Below are 16513 nucleotides of genomic sequence, written 5' to 3' on the forward strand. Positions count from 1 at the left end.
AATCACCGCAAAACTCACAGACATGAAGCACGGAGCAGCCGGAGCAGTCTCACAGCCTCAGCGCCACAAAGAGAGGCGTAAGCATCGGAGAAGAATAAACGGAATGGGCCTGACCCTCGCCTCTGGTCCCGACATCTCGCCTTTTCAGTCTGGGCTGGGGTTAAAATCATCCAAACACCGGATCGTGCCCCACACTAGGACATGGACCCTCATTGGTTACGATGATAGTTCACCACAAATTACCCCCAAAACTGCGTTATTAATAAAGTATTTAGTTGCACTTCTTGCTTTATTAACCACCAGTAAGTTGTCACCCAACTTCAGTAGCACCATCTTAAACCAGAAGCATACCGGAAGTTCTGAACTTTCTCCTCGTTCTACACTCCGTCTCTGAAAGGCCTTAACTGCCTCTGAATTGTTTGCCTCCAACCTTTCCTGCAGGAGCAGCTTCCAAAATATCATTATTCCTTGAGTAGAGTTTATCATTAAATGCCTTATTGGACTCCTTCAGTAAAGTGGCATTCATTATGAAGGCCCCCACCATCTGGGACATGCTCTCTTCTCATGGTTACCATCGGGGAGGAGGTACAAGAGAGTGAAGACACACACCCAGTGTTTTGGGACCTTCTTCTTCCCCTCCACCATCAGATTTCTGAACAGCCCATCTGTCCTTTATTCCTCTCAGAGATGCAGCCTGGCTTCTGGACTTCCTGCAGTACTTTGTGTGTGATTGTTACGGCACACCGGTTTTGACCAAAGAAACAAATGGCTGGAGTTGCTTAGCATTTTCGTGTGAGGGTGTTTATTTGATGCGTCATAAAAAAAAATGACAAAAATTAGCGAAAATACTGAAAAGAAAACTACCAATATTTACAAAAAGGTATCTGCCAGAAAACGCAGTACTATTTTGTCCAGTGTGAACCCTTGGGGGCACGATTTCTCTCCTATGGAGAGCGGTCCACCCCAGTTTTAGGCACTACGACCTACCATCTTTAATTACCCACAAGGTTAACAAGTCTACACATGCATCAGAATATGATGCTTCCCACAATGTAGTTACAATCATATAAACAGAAGCATAGTCATAGTCATACTTTATTGATCCCGGGGGAAATTGGTTAGTGTCTACATTAAATACTTTATAGAAACAACATATAAATATACACATTTACACATCCCCATTACTAAAGAAATGGAGTATTCTGCCGTGTACGGTGGGACAGGCGCTGTAAAGCCAAGCCAAGCGCACCGGCTGGGTGAGAGCACCTCCGCTCCCTGAGGAGATTGAGGCAAGGCCCCTCTTCCCCTCCACCATCTTAACTGAACTTCACAGCAACACCGTGGACAGAGCCCTGGCAAGCTGCATCTCCATCTGGTCTGGGAGCAGCCGAGCATCGGACTGGAAGTCCCTACAAAGGACTGTGAGAACAGCCGAGAGGGTCATAGGGGTCTCCCTACCGTCCATCGGGGACATTTATCGGGAGTGCTGCGTACGCAGGGCCCTCAGTATTATCAGTGGTCCCACCCACCCATCCAGCATCCTCTGACTTTCTACCATCAGGCAGGAGACTCCGATGTATAAAGACAAGAACAGTCAGGATGGAAAAACATCCCTCAGGCCATCAGGCTTCTGAACTCCCAGCCGCATCACTTTTCAAGTATCACTGAATAATTTGTACTGTACACGGCAATATTTAATTTACTTTGTTTAACTATGTGTAATTCATTTGTAGATTTAATTCTTACTTTACTAAGCTATTGTGTGTTATGGTACTACTGTGCTTTACACCCTGACCCAAACAACTGTTGCCTTGCTTGCTGGTATACATGTACTGTGTAAAGCTAAATGACAATAAACTAGACTTGACTTGACTTTAGGACTAATTCCCATTCTAAGAAGACACCAGAGAAGACGGTAAAGTGCTCGCACTCAGTGTAACAACAGTGGAATGAGAATCTAATGTGTTCTACACACACAGACACACACACACACACACACACACGTGCGCGCACGCTGTGTGTGCATGTCGCAAAAACAAAGGAGCTGGTTGTGGACTACAGGAGAAATGGAGATGGGCTAACCTCTGTTGACATCAATGGATCTGGGGTTGAGAGGGTAAACAACTTTAAGTTCCTCAGCATAAACGTCACCGAGGATCTCACATGGTCTGTACACACCAGCTGTGTGGTGAAAAAGACACAACTTTGCCTTTTTCACCTCAGACAGTTGAAGAAGGAGCACAACTGAGAGCATCCTGACTGGCTGCATCACTGCCTGGTATGGGAACAGTACTTCCCTCAATCATAGGATTCTACAGAGAGTGGTGCGGACAGCCCAGCACATCTGTGGACGTGAACTTCCCATGATTCAGGACATCTACAAAGTTAAAAGTTAAAGTCTGTTCCGAGCCTTGTGGCCCATCAAGCTGGCGGTTATGCCGGTTTTTGTGGCGTGAAGCAACTAAGAGTATGAGACTCTGCCCCCCCCCCCCCCCGGATAGGACACCAGTCTATCGCGAGGTTACATTTACAGAGAGCGGTGCGTAAAAAGGGCCCAAAGGATCACTGGGAACCTGAGTCACTCCAACCACAATCTATTCCAGCTGTTACCATCCGGGAAACGGTAGCGCAGCATAAAAGCCAGGACCAACAGGCTCCGGGACAGCTTCTTCCACCAGGCCGTCAGACTGACGCAACTGTATTTCTATGTTATATTGACTATTCTGTTGTCTATACTATTTATTATTAATTACTATAAATTGCATGTTGCATCTGTGTGTGTGTGTGTGTGTGTGTATGTATGTGTGGGTGTGTCTGTGTGTGTGTGTGTGTATATGTGTCTGTGTATGTCTGTGTATGTGTCTGTCTGTGTGTCTGTCTGTGTGTGCCTGTGTACTTGTGTGCCTATGTCTGTGTGTGCATGTGTGTGTGTGTGTCTATATGTGTGTCTGTGTCTGTACGTGTGTGTTTGTGTTTGTGTGTGTCTGTGTCAGTGTGTGTGTCTGTATGAGTCTGTGTCAATGTGCATGCGCGCGCGTGTGTGTTTGTGTGTGTGTACCTGTGGCTGTGTGTGTGTGTCTGTGTCAGTGTGTGTGTGCCTGTGTCAATGTGTGTGCGTGCATGTGTGTGTGTACCTGTGGCTGTGTGTGTGTGTGTGTCTGTGTCAATGTGTGTGCGCGCGCGTGTGTCTGTGTATGTGTGTGTCAGTGTGTCTGTGTCTGTGTGTGTGTGTGTGTCTGTGTGCGTGTATCTGTGTGTGTGCGCGCGTGTGTCTGTGTGTGTGTGTGTGTGAGTGTGTGTGTGTGTGTGTGTGCGTGTATCTGTGTGTGTGCGCGCGTGTGTCTGTGTGTGTGTGTGTGTGTGTGTGTGTGTGTGTGTGTGTGTGTGTGTGTGTGTGTGTGTGATTGTGTGTGTCTGTGAGTGTTTCATGATGAAGACTTGATACAGATGAAGGGTCTCGGCTGTACTCTTTTCCATAGATGCTGCCTGACCTGCTGAGTTCCTCCAGCTTTGTGTGTGTGTGGTGCTCTGGATTTCCAGCATCTGCAGAACCTCTTTGTCAGTTCTGGGAAGCTTTCAAAATGCGCAAGTTTACACACATGAAGGGGGAGAGGTGGGGAGAGTACAGACACTGGCTGCCATTCACAGGTTTTCAGCCAGTCAGAATCAATACCAAAGTTCAAAAGTTGAAAGTACATTTATTATCAAAGTATGTTTAAATTATACAACTTTGAGATTTGTCTTATGGACAGTCACAAAGCAAGAAACATGAAAGAACCCATTTTTAAAACAAGACGCGCAGAGGAAGAGACTGAAACACAAATCATGGAAACAGTAAGAGCAAGCAGCAGCATTCTGAACCAGATTGAGCCCATAGACCCGGAGCCCGGAGCCCGGAGCCAAGAGCAGCTGGCGTAGGCCCACAGCCTCGGTCTCAGCTCAACATATAGCAGGGCAAATGGCTGTGAAACTTGCAGACACAGAGCGTGTAGCAGCCGAAGCAAGTTCACAGGATAGCAGAGTAAAATATCACAGAGCTGAACTCGCTCAACTCTTGCCTTCAGTCCATCTGGCCTGGAATTTAAATTGTCCGAGCACTGGGTCAACCCCGCACTCGGAGCCGGGTCCTGCCACTGCGATACACTCTGGGCTGCTTCTGGCCCGCACTCGACCTTTCCAAACCGGTACGTATTCCCAAATGGGCGCACCTGGATCCCGGTGACACCGGTGTGTATGGCCTGTCCTTCCCCCGTCACCACTCCTTTTGCAGATGTCCCCCCAGTTGCCACTGTCTGGCAGACACCCTCCTCACTGCTCTGCTTTGCCTGGAGTTCTGATATTTTCTCACTGAGATATGTCATGGAGTTGGTTGTTTTGTGGCGGCAGTACAGTGCAATACATAAAAGTGACACTAATGATTCCACTTGTTCCATTTAAGATCAGGGAATGTATCAGCATACAATCTGAAATTCTTACTCTCCACAGACATCCACAAAACGGAATAAAAGCCAGAAAGAATGAATGACAGAACCCCCAAAGCCCCTCCCCGCTCCCAAGTACAAGCAGCGTCAAAAACATCAACTCTCTCCCCTCCCTCTCACCCCGCTCGCTCCAGGAAAAGCATCCACCCCCCCCACCCTCACCATGCAAGCAATAGCAAAGCCCTCAAAGAGGCGTTGATCTGGAGTTGATCAGAAACTACAGTCCATCCCAACACTTCAACATCTCAGACAGGCTCTTCCTCACGAGCGAGGGAGAGGGAGAGAGATTGCTACTGCAACAAAGAAGAGCGGGGAGACGAGCAGCTCGCCGCTTCGATGTTACGATCTGCTGTGCCGCTTGTCTGAGCCCTCCGACTCGTGACGGACTTGCACTCATCAAGAAAGGGGTCGCTTGAGTGCAGGCGTGATTCTTCTGACAGCAGAGTGCACCGCCTGCCGTCTCCATGCTTCAATCTTCCGCAGCACTTCATTCAGTGACAGCGGCGAGGAACCGGGTCATCCGTGAGGCCGCACCCCGAAAGGCGCACACCTTCCAGGCTGTACCTGGAGATACTGAGACTCCAGTCCCCACGGTGCATCTGAGAGTGAGAAGCCAGCGCCTGTGGAGCACGGTCGTTTGAGCAGCAGCTCGGACAGGACCTCAGCCACCTTGAAATGAAAAAAGAGACGTCAGAAAAGAAGAAGAAACTGTTTATTGAGTTGCAAAATAAACAAATAGTGCAAACTTAGTATAAAAGAGTGTGAGCGATTCTGATTGAGGCCAGGTGTACTCACATACACTATGAAGAAGTGCTTTGAGAGGTTAGTTTTAGCCAGAATCAACTACTGCTTAAGCAGGGACTTGGACCCGATGCAATTTGTCTATCGCCACAATAGTTCTACAGTGGATACAATCTCATTGCCTCTCCATTCGGCCTTGGATCACCTAGAAAACACAAATACCTATGTCAGGATGCTGGTTATTGATTGCAGATCAGTATTCAACACAATCATACCTTCACTTCTAATCAACAAGCTCCAAGACCTGGGCCTCTGTACCTCTGAATTCTTGACTTCTTCACCAGAAGACCGCGATCAGTGCAGCTTGGAAATAACATCTCCGCCTCGCTGACCATCAATCCTGGCACTCCTGAGGGATGTGTGCTCAGCCCGCAGTTCTGCTCTCTCTGCCCATGACTGTGTGGCTGGGCAGAGCTCAAATTTACAACTGCCAGGACTGGAAGGAAGGGGTCAAATAAGAGTAAGAAGGTGGGGGAAGTGGAGGGAGAAGAGCAAGGTGGTAGTTGATAGGTAAAATCAGGAGGGGTGGAGGGGAGGGAATCTGATAGGAGGGTATGAGACCATGGAAAAAAGGGAAGGGGGGGGACCCAGAGGGAGGTGATGGGCAGGTAAGGAGATAGGGTGAGAGAGGAAAATGGGAATGTGGAATGGTGAAAGAGAGGAAGGGAGGGGCAATTACCAGAAGTTTACAAAATCGATGTTCATGTCATCAGGTTGGAGGCTACCCAGATGGAATATGAGGTGTTGCTCCTTCACCCCGAGTGTGGTACCCAATTCAAACATACTGCAGGCTGTGGAAAAAGTTCAAGTTCAAGGCCAGGCCTGGGTTTGCCAGTAACACAGCCATGTCATGGACATTCTCAGTTGAACTGAGACAAGAGAGATTCTGCAGATGCTGGAACTATGGAGCAATATATACAGTACTGTGCAAAAGTCTTCAGCACATATATAGAGCTAGAATGCCTTAGATTTTTGCACAGTACTGTGTTTGTCAGCATGGACTGGAGACCGAGTTTGAAAATGTTGGGAATAGTGAGGGTGGAGTGCCGCTAGTGGGACAGGTGACAGAGAAGGGGTGCCGGGGGGTGGGGGTGACAGTACGGTTGCAAACACAGCCAGCCTTGAGACACCAGGCAAGACCATTTGATTCTGAACAATTGGTTTCTTGGTCCTTACAGATTGTCACTCTGGTGCTTCCCACTTCCTCCCCTCTCTCTGCCTCTTTCCACTCTCAGTCCACAATAGAGACCTTAAGCAGAATCAGGTTTATCATCACTTTTTTTGCAGAAGCAGTACAGTGCAGTACATAAAATTACCACAGTGCAAAAGTCTCACTAGTTACATATATGTGCCTAAGACTTTTCCATAGACAGCCATGAAACAAAGAAAGCCATGGACCCCATTCAAAGAAAAACTTCAAACCCCCACCGCACAAAAAAGCAAATTACACAAATGGCAAAAAAAACAAGCAAAATACACAGAATATAAAACAACATCCCACAAAGTCATCGGGAGAATCCAAGGACATTCGGTTCAGTGCAATCTCGCACTGTTATTCGTTATCTACAGTCTGCCTCGACCAAAATGCACAAAATAGCAACAGAAAAAGGAGTGACCAGAATCCAGAAACACATCATAACGTGAACTACAGAGTCCAATCCACAAACAGTGCCGATTAAACCTTGCGCAAGGCCAAGGATTACAGCACAATCGAGCGAAAGGAGAGAGAAACCATTCAAATGCAGACACCTTCCTGCAGGAGCAACAGGTAGTTAAGGCTCATTTTTGTTATCCAGGAATAGAAAATAAATGTGAGGTCAAGATACAACCATAAAGAACATTGTTTAGGCTGAATTCTGGTCACCACACTAGGAAGGGAATGATTGCACTGGAAAGGATGCAAAGGTGATTCACTGAGATGCACCTGCCCAGGATGGAGCACTTTGGTGGTGAAGGGGGACCGGGTAGTCTGGATTTGCTTTTCTTCAAGTCTGAGGGATGCCTGATAGAAGTTGACAAGTTATGAGTTCAAAGCTGAAAGTACATTTATTAGCGAAGTATGTATGCATTACACAGCCTTGATGTTTGTCTCCTTACAGGCAGCCACAGAACAATTCTCAGCCTCAGTGCAGGAAGGGCAGAGTGAACATCACAGAGCAGCGAGCTGAACCGTCCCAAGCCTCGCCTCGCCTCTGGTCCTGACACCCTGCCTTTTAAATCCATCTGGGCTGGCATTTCAGTCGTCCAAATAGCAGGTCGTTCCTCAGTCTAAGACACAGGCTCTGTCACATCAATATGCTCTGGGCCTGGACCCCGTCATCACGTTCTGGCCTGTACCAGAAATCAGCCTGGTGCTTAGATCAATTAAACCTTGTTTGGTTTGAGTGGACAGGCTCCAAAACTCCTCCACTTCACACACCCCAACTCCAACCTGACAATCACCACCTCGTTCTGACCACTTCTCCTTGAACATGTCTGGACCTTCAGTTGCCTCTTGATTGTTTGTGATGATTGTTCTCCATAATTTTTTCAGAGGAAGTGTTATTAATAAAGTATTTGGCTGAGAGGCTTGAATAGGATCAATGTTGAGAAATTGTTGAACCCCTGCCATAGAAAATTCTTGATGGTTGGTGTGAGGTGATGGGCCTGGTTCCTTGTTTCATGTCTCTTTGTGCAATTCTACATAAGTACACTCAGTGACACCTTTATGAGGTACAGGAGGCACTGAGTGTAAATGCAAACAAGTAAAAGCTAAGTGGGTCTCATCTGTGGCAAGGTATGGGAAGAAAGGGTGGGGTAGATGGGGGTCTCGTCAGCTGTGGTTGGCAGCTCAACTCAGAAAAGGAAAGCTCTGATCTCAAACCTCTGCTGCCTTGCGGCTAAACCAACTCATGGGGAAGGCTTCGGAAGCAAACCCCGAGGGCTTTTGCATCATCTACCTGATGGGAGGGAGAAGAGAGAATGTTCAGGGCGGGTGGTTTGATTATGCTGGCTGCTTACCAAGACTACGAGAGGTGTAGAACAAGTCCCTGGAGTGGATGTGTGATAATTCTGTTTCTCCTCCAAGAGCACTGCCCTGACATGCTGAGCTCATCCTTGTTTCTGCTTTCTGGTGCCTGAAAGTTTCGATTTTGTTTTTGGTTTCCGACCGAAGTCCAGCCAGACAAAATGCTGGAGGAACTCAGCAGGTCAGGCAGCACCTAGGGAAATGAATAAACAGTCGAGGTTTCAGGCCGAGACCCTTCATCAGGACTGGAAAGGAAGGGGGAGGGAATTCAGAGTGAGAAGGTGAGGGGAGGGGAGGAAGAAGTCCAAGGGGAAGAGGAGACAGGGGACACCAGAGGGAAGTGATAGACAAGTAAGGAAAGAAGGTGAGAGAGGGAAATAAGAAAGGGGAATGGTGAAGTGGTGGGGGGCGGGGGGGGCAACATGGCAAGAAAATCAATTTCTCGAACTTCTAGTAATTACCATTCCCCATTCCTGTTTCCCTCTCTCACATCTTCCTACCTGACAATCACCTCCCTGGTGCTCATCCCCTGGCCCTTCCTTCTATGGTCTTCTGGCCCCTCCTATCAGATTCCTTCTTTTCCAGCTCTTCATCTCTTTCCCCAATCAACTTCCCAGCTCTTCACTTCACCCCCTTCCCCTCTCTGGGCTTCACCTATCACCTGCTGCCTTGTACTTCTTCCTCCACTCTCCCCACCTTCCTACTCTGACTTCTCCCCTCCCTTTCCAGTCCTGATGTAGGGTCTCGGCCCAAAACGTCGACTGTTTGCTCTTTCCCATAGATGCTGCCTGGCCTGTTGAGTCCTCCAGCATTTTCTGTCTGTTGCTTTGGACTTCCAGCATCTGAGTGAATCCAGGTACGCTGGGCTGTGGTTCACGATGGATGGTGTTAATGGGACTGTGCCCTGTTCACTGCTAATTCACCTAGACACGGTTTGTGGATTGGGCTCTGTAGTTCACCTCGTGATGTTTCTCATTTCTGGTTGTTCCCTTTTGTTGTTATTTTGTGCGATTTTGATCAGGATGTACTGGTTCTGCAGTTTTCAGTCAACGAACGACATGCGCTAGACTAAACTGAATTGAACTGTCCTGGACTGTTTCAATTACTTTGTGGTTTCAAGTTTTATATTCTGTGTTTTTTCACTCGGTTTATTTTGCCGTTTGCGCGATTCGTTCTTTTCTTTGTGTGCTAGGGTTTGATGTTTTTCTTTGAACAGGCTCCATGGTGTTTCTTTGTTCTGTGTAGTCAGTGGGAGGACAAATCTTAGAGGTATACTGCATACACAAGTTGATAAAAATGAACTTTGTATCTTTGAACCTGATTCAGATCCAGCACTGGCAGCCTAAAGTACTGAATAGGTGTCTCTGCTGCTGATCAACTTTTGCAAGTCCCAAAAACCAGCTTCGTGGGTACAAATTCTAACTGCTGCTTTAAAAACTGTTGCTGAGCTTGCATAAGTTCTGTGCATTAAGTATAAATTTAATCCAATGTTTATTAACTACAATATTGGCATTAAACATCTAATGTTATGTAACAAGGACGGTGAATTTCAACGTCAGATCATTAAGATGGCACTGGTGAAGTACAGCAATGACTTACTGGCAGCAAATACAGCTATTAAACAATAAACTCCCAGGCTTCAGCCGGGTGACAGATATCAATTTTAACTGACGCTTTGATGACAAACTCTGCCATCTTCATCAGGGATGATGCCTGGGCACCTCTAGCCCAGTGGTATTTATACCTCCACCGTCCATCCCTCCTGATTGGTTAGTCCTCGTCCAATCAGGTTTCTGCCGTCCAACAATTGAATTCCAGTTCTTACTTAGAGCGAGACCTTCATCTTTGTTAAAATCCTTTTCCTCTGGTTTTATTTTGACGGCTTTCTTCACCGGGCAGCCCCAAAAGCCATTGGCACGGCACAGTAGTTTTCATGCTGTCAAGGTCAATCCTGTGGCCATTGTGAATGCAATGTTTTCCTACTGCTGACTTCTCTGGGTAACCCAAGTGGATACACCTCTAGTGCTCCTTGATGCGGGTTTCCACCGTGCATCCCGTCTGGCCAATATACGCTGCTCCGCATTCACAGGGAGTCCTGGAAACACTAGCCGCCCCGAGTGCCAGGTCACCTTTGACCCGCGAAGAAGCATATATCAGCACTGTATCCATCGCATCATCCTTCGCCATCTCCAAGGTGATCCTACCGTCAAACATATCTTTACTCTGTCTCTACTTTCCACAGCTTTCACTCCCTCTGTGATTCCCTTATCCATTCATCCCACCCCACTAACCTCCCTCCCAGCACTCACCCCTGCAAACAGCCAAGGTGCTACACCGGCCCCTCCTCCCTCACCCCCCATTCAGGGCCCAAACACTCCTCCCAACACTCCAGCTGCAAATCCATCGGGGCTGTCTATCGTGTCCAGTGCTCTCCTCCCCTACAGTGCTGAGGCCCATTGCAAATTGGGGGGACCAGTTCGTCGAGCACCTCTGCCCCAAAAAGCGGAAATTCCCAGTGGCCAAACATTTTAACTCCGGTCCCTATTCCTGTCCGAGATGTTAGTCCACGGCCTCCTCTCGTAGCAAGATGAGGCCATCATCAGGGTGGAGGAGCAACACTTTACATTCCGTTTGGGTAGCCTCCACCTGACGGCATGAATATTGGTTTCTCCCTCCACTAAAAAGAAATCCCTCCCCCTCCCCTCTTCTTCTATTCCCCAATCTGGCCTATTATGTCTTCTCACCTGTCTACCACCTCCCCTGGTCCCCTCCTCCTTCCCTTTGTCCTATGGTCCACTCCCCCCTCCAGATTCCTTCCTCTCCAGCCCTTTACCTTTCCTACCCACCTGGCTTCACCCGTCACCTTCTCGCTATCCTCCTCCCCCTCCCCCTCACCTTCTTATTCTAGCATCTTCCCCCTTCCTTCCCAGTCCTCATGAAGGGTCTCAGCCCAAAATGTTGACTGTCTACTCATTTCCATGGATGCTGCCTGACCTGCTGAGTTCCTCCAGCATTTTGTGTCTACATCACGGAATTTATCTTTTGTGGCAGCAGTACAGTGCAATAAATAATAAAATTACTATCAGCTATGAAAAGGATATATGGTACAAATCTAATCTAAGCTAGAAAATAAATAAATAGTGCAAGGGTTCAATGTCCATTCAGAAATCGGATGGCAGAGGGGAAGAAGCTGTTCCTGAATCATTGAGTGTGTGTCTTCAGGCTCCTGTACCTCCTCCCTGATGGTAGCAATGAGAAGAGGGCATGTCCTGGGTGATGGGGGTCCTTAATGATGGATGGCGCCTTTTTGAGGCATATTCTTTTGAAAATGTCCTGGATGCTGGGGAGCCCGGTGCCCGTGATGGAACTGGCTGAGTTTACAAATTTCTGCTTTTTTTTTGATCTTCTACAGTTTTGGAAATCAAAACTGAAGTACTGAGGAACTGAGCTCTCATGAAAGGTCTTCAGCCTGATCTCTTTCTGTCTCCACAGATGCTGCCTGGCCTGCTGATTGTTCCAGCATTTTGTGTTAGTTCGATGATTAGTTGGTTAATTATCTATCTATCTATCTATTTATCTATCTGTCTATCTTTCTATCTATCTGTCTGTCTATCTGTCCATCTGTCATTCTATCTATCTCTCTATCTATCCATCTATCTGTCTGCCTGTCTGTCCATCCATCTGTCTATCTGTATATCTGTCCATCTATCCATCTGTCTGTCTGTTCTCAAACAAGAGAAAATCTGCAGATGTTGGAAATCCAAGCAACACACACAAAATGCTGGAGGTGCTCAGCAGGCCAGGCAGCATCTGTGGGAAAAAGTACAGTCGACGTTTCAGGCCGAAACCCCTTGGCAGGACTCTGTTTGTTTACTTAGAGATGCAGCTCACAATAGGCCCTTCCAGTTCACCGAGTCGCATTGTCCATCTACCCACCGATTTAACCCAAGCCTAATCATAGGACAATTGATCTACTTACCAGTAGGTCTTCGGAATGTGGGAGGAAGCCAGAGGAAACCCGCGTGGGGGAAGAATGTACAAACGGCGCCGGAATTGAACTTCAAGTTCCGACACCTCAAGCTGTAATACCGTCACGGCAACCGCTGTGGTACTGTAGCAGACATCCCACTTCTCCCGGAAGTTGCGGGAGTCTCCCGCTTATTAATAGTGGCTCCCTGATGCCCGCAAATTATATACAATGTCCGGGAAATCAATTTTTTTGAGAGAGACCACGACAGCAAGAGAGAGCATGCGCGAGAGCGACCACGAGAGAGAGTGTGAGAGCGCGTGCGCATGAAAGAGAGAGCGAGCGGCGTGCAAGAGAGACCACGAGAGAGAGAGCATGAGAGAGACCACGAGAGAGAGAGCACGAGAAAGACCACAAGAGAGCGAACGTGAGAGCGACCACGAGAGAGAGAGAGAGCACGCGCCATGGGAAAGTGTTCCAAAAAAAGAAAATATAAAATGTACGTCACCCCAGACTACCCTAAAGTGTACCCCTGCCTAATAGGGGTCAAAAATAATGACAGTGTTGCTCGCTGCACTGTTTGCAACAGTGACTTTTCTATTGCCCATGTTGGGTTAAAATGTAAAAGACGTGTTGAGGTGAGTTTAACAGGTGTCATTCGTTCATTAGCATAGCTAACGTTATTTAAACTAGCTGGCCGGCTGCTAAGGAGCTACTCTATTGCAGACATCCCAACTCTCCCGGAAGTTCCAGGAGTCTCCCACAAATTGATGGTGCTATCTCCCTGAAATGAGTTTTTGCAGGGTGGGATGTCTGCTGTGGCCCCCGATCAGAGTTTGTGAGAACTGATTTTTAAAATGAGAAATATTCATCTCTTTCAGGGAGGAGGAGGTGACATCAGTCTCTACTGCCCCGATCTGAATTTTATAGAAGTAAGTCATTGGTTTATTACCATTACGTGTATCAAAAGAAAAGATTTTGTGACTTTAGGAATGGTTTATGTATAACATACAGTACTACGCAAATGTCTTAGGCATATATATACAGTTTGGGTGCCTAAGACTTTTGCACAGTACTGTAGTAATTTTATGTATTGCACTGTAAAAAAAAACAAATTTCATGACCTATGTGAGTGATGATAAACCTGATTCTGATATGGGTCTTCATCGTGGACTAAGAGTGGCAAGGAGACAGGGAGAGGGGAATCATGGTTGGGAAAAGGGGAAGGGAGAGGGGAGGGAGCAGGAAGCACCAGAGAGACATTCTGTGATGATCAATAAACCAATTGTTTGGAATCAAATGAACTTTCCTGGTGTCTCAGAGTGTCTGGTATGACTATACCCGCACCACCCCTCACCCCGGCACTCCCTCTCTGCCACCTGTCCTGCACCCCTCCAGCGGCACTCCACCCTCACCATTCCCAACATCCTTTGCTCCCACTAGATTTACAATTTGCTCTCTGCTCTACGTTGGCACATACTATATACAATACACATACTAGTTATATATATATATATATATACACACACACACATATATATATATATAATGTATATATGTGCCTAAAACTTTTGCACAGTAGTCTAGATCAAGATGACAACCAAGGCAGAAATGGCTAATAGCAGAGGGCATAACTTTAAGGTAATTTGAGCAAAGTATGGGTGAGGGGGATGTCAGGTGTAAGTTTTTTGCACAGAGATCGGTATGCACATGGGGACAAAAGAAAAATAGAGGGCTCTGTGGGAGGAAAAGGTATATTGATCATAGATTACATTAAAAGACTTGGCACAGCATAGTGGATCAAAAGACCTGCACAGTGCTCTGATGTTCTATACTCAGTACCCACATTACAACGGTAACACTATTTGTTTGGCCAGGCCGGTTTCTGTTTCAATGCTTAAATTTTATTCACCCTCACTTTCATTGTTTATTTATTGAGGAACAATGCAGAGTAGAACCTTCTGGTCCTTCAAGCTGTGCCCTTCAGCAATCCCCTGATTTAATCCTAGCCAAATCATGCGTCAATTTACAATGCCCAATTAATTTACTAACTGGTATGTCTATGAACTGTGGGAGGAAACCGGAGCACCCAGAGGAAACCCACACAGTCACAGGGTGAACGTACAAACTCCTTAAAAGGCATTGAACCTGGGTTGCCTGTACTGTAAAGCATTTTGCTACCGTACTGCCCTTCAGACTGCAACTCAGTTGTGTCTCTGTCTATGGTTTCCATTGAAACAATGATTTCCAGTGCTCTTGTAAATGTAAGCTGTGCTTCACCTAGGAGCTATTTTGAATGCTTTCTTGTAATATTCCACAAAATAAACAATCCCTTAGTGTATTATTAATCCTATCACCAAACTGACAATGCTCAGACAACCTCTTCAAATCGGCCATGTACGCTGAAATGGACTCACTTTCTTTTTGATTCCACTTAAGAAACCTAACGTGTTCTGCAATCAACAACGGCTTTGGTTCCAAATGTCCCTGATTTACTTTGACAGTATCAGGAGAGCTAATTTCTGCAGGTTTGAAGCAAACCCTATCCCTTTAAGCCCAATGAACTCAGTAAAATTGGCACTCGCTTCTCATTAGTTATTTCATTTGCTTCAAGGTATTGTTCCAATAGTTCAGTATACATGAACCAATTGGTTGTTATGTAATCTCTTCAATGTAGCTGGCCATTTATGATTTTTTTAGTGATTATTCTCACCCAGTTCTCACTCTATGAACCCTGAATTCGTCCGTTCATGGCCCTTCTTTTGAACTCTGTGTCGTTGCACATGTTAGGCTGTTTCTTTTAATGACCGTTCCTCGCAGCGTTTTATTTTAGTCCAAATGACTCGCTGCTCTTTGACAGGTCAGTAGCCGTCTCGGGTTTGTTTTAAAAATACCTCGGTGCCAATGTTATGTTTTGCACCTTAAAACATTCAATTAATTCAAATAAAGATACAGGAGTCCAAGATTACGGGTGAAACTTCATCTTTGCTTTAATTGAGGCACACACATATCACATGGTGGCGTGATGACGTGTGCAATTAACATATTTCTACATATAACAATTAATTATTTAAATGAACAAGAATAATTCATCAACTATTACAGGTCCCGTTGAAGTGTCTCAGCCCGAAACGTCGACTGCACTCTTTACCATAGATGCTGCCTAGTCTGCTGAGTTCCTCCAGCATTTTGTGTGTGTTCCCTCATTAACAAGGCAATTTAGCCCACAGAACTGCTGCTCACTGAATGTTTTTTTTTGATTATCAACTGCTGCTCACTGGATGATTTTTTTTGCTTATCAACTGCTGCTCACTGGATATTTTTTTGCTTATCACATCATTCTCTATAAACTCGAGAGTCTGTTGTGTGTGAAAATCTCAGGAGATCAGCAGCTTCTGAGATGGTCAAAGCACCCAGTCTGGCACCAACAATCATCCCACAGTCAAAGTTACTTAGATCATATTCCTTCCCCATTCTGATGTTTGGTCTGAGCAACAACTGAACCTCTTGACCATGTCTGTATGCTTTTATGCATTGAGTTGCTGCCACATGATTGGCTGATTAGTTTCGGGGGAACTCAAATGAACAAGGCTGCAAGTTGCAACAACTAAACAGCGAGCTGTTGGTCTCCCCTCTTGTCTGTTGCAGGAACAGTATCTCTCTCTCTCCCTCCCTTGTGAGAGAGAGAGAGACTCTGTCCGAGATGGTCAGTAGTTTTTGATGGACTCTAGGTCATGGTCTCTGGGGCTTTGCTATTGCTTGCATGGTGAGTGGAGGGGGGTTGATTTTTCCGCTGCAGCAAAGCGAGAGAAGGGGCGAGGGTTAGTGCTTTTGCCTCTGCTTGTGTGTGGGAGTGGGGAGGGGTCTCTGGGGTTCTGACATTCTGTGTCATTCATTCTTTGGGGATTTTCTTCTGTTTTGTGGGTGTCTGTGAAGAGTAAGAATTTCAGGTTGTATACTGTAAACACTCTCTGATATTAAATGAAACCACCGACAGCCGATTAACAAGCAGGTATACCTAAAGTGGCCATTGAATGTAGATACATTTGAGGAAGGACATCCTTGCCATAGAGGGAGTACAGAGAAGGTTCACCAGATTGATTCCTGGGATGGCAGGACTTTCATATGAAGAAAGACTGGATGAACTGGGCTTGTACTCGTTGGAATTTAGAAGATTGAGGGGGGATCTGATTGAAACGTATAAGATCCTAAAGGGATTGGACAGGCTAGATGCAGGAAGATTGTTCCCGATGTTGG

General features: G+C 46.4%; 1 protein-coding gene across 4 annotated transcripts in view; it reads left to right on the plus strand.

The window, feature by feature from the left end:
- The window catches only part of il15l (interleukin 15, like), a 97320-nt gene that overhangs the window by 62247 nt on the left and 18560 nt on the right, over positions 1-16513 (plus strand). For all 4 annotated transcript variants that reach the window (XM_072274772.1, XM_072274773.1, XM_072274774.1 and 1 more), the window contains one exon: positions 13138-13188. In XM_072274772.1, the coding sequence (XP_072130873.1) occupies positions 13138-13188 (51 nt within the window). The remainder of the gene's footprint in view (positions 1-13137; positions 13189-16513) is intronic.

The sequence above is a fragment of the Mobula birostris genome, chromosome 12 (genome assembly GCF_030028105.1).
Source record: "Mobula birostris isolate sMobBir1 chromosome 12, sMobBir1.hap1, whole genome shotgun sequence".
Lineage (NCBI taxonomy): Eukaryota > Metazoa > Chordata > Chondrichthyes > Myliobatiformes > Myliobatidae > Mobula > Mobula birostris.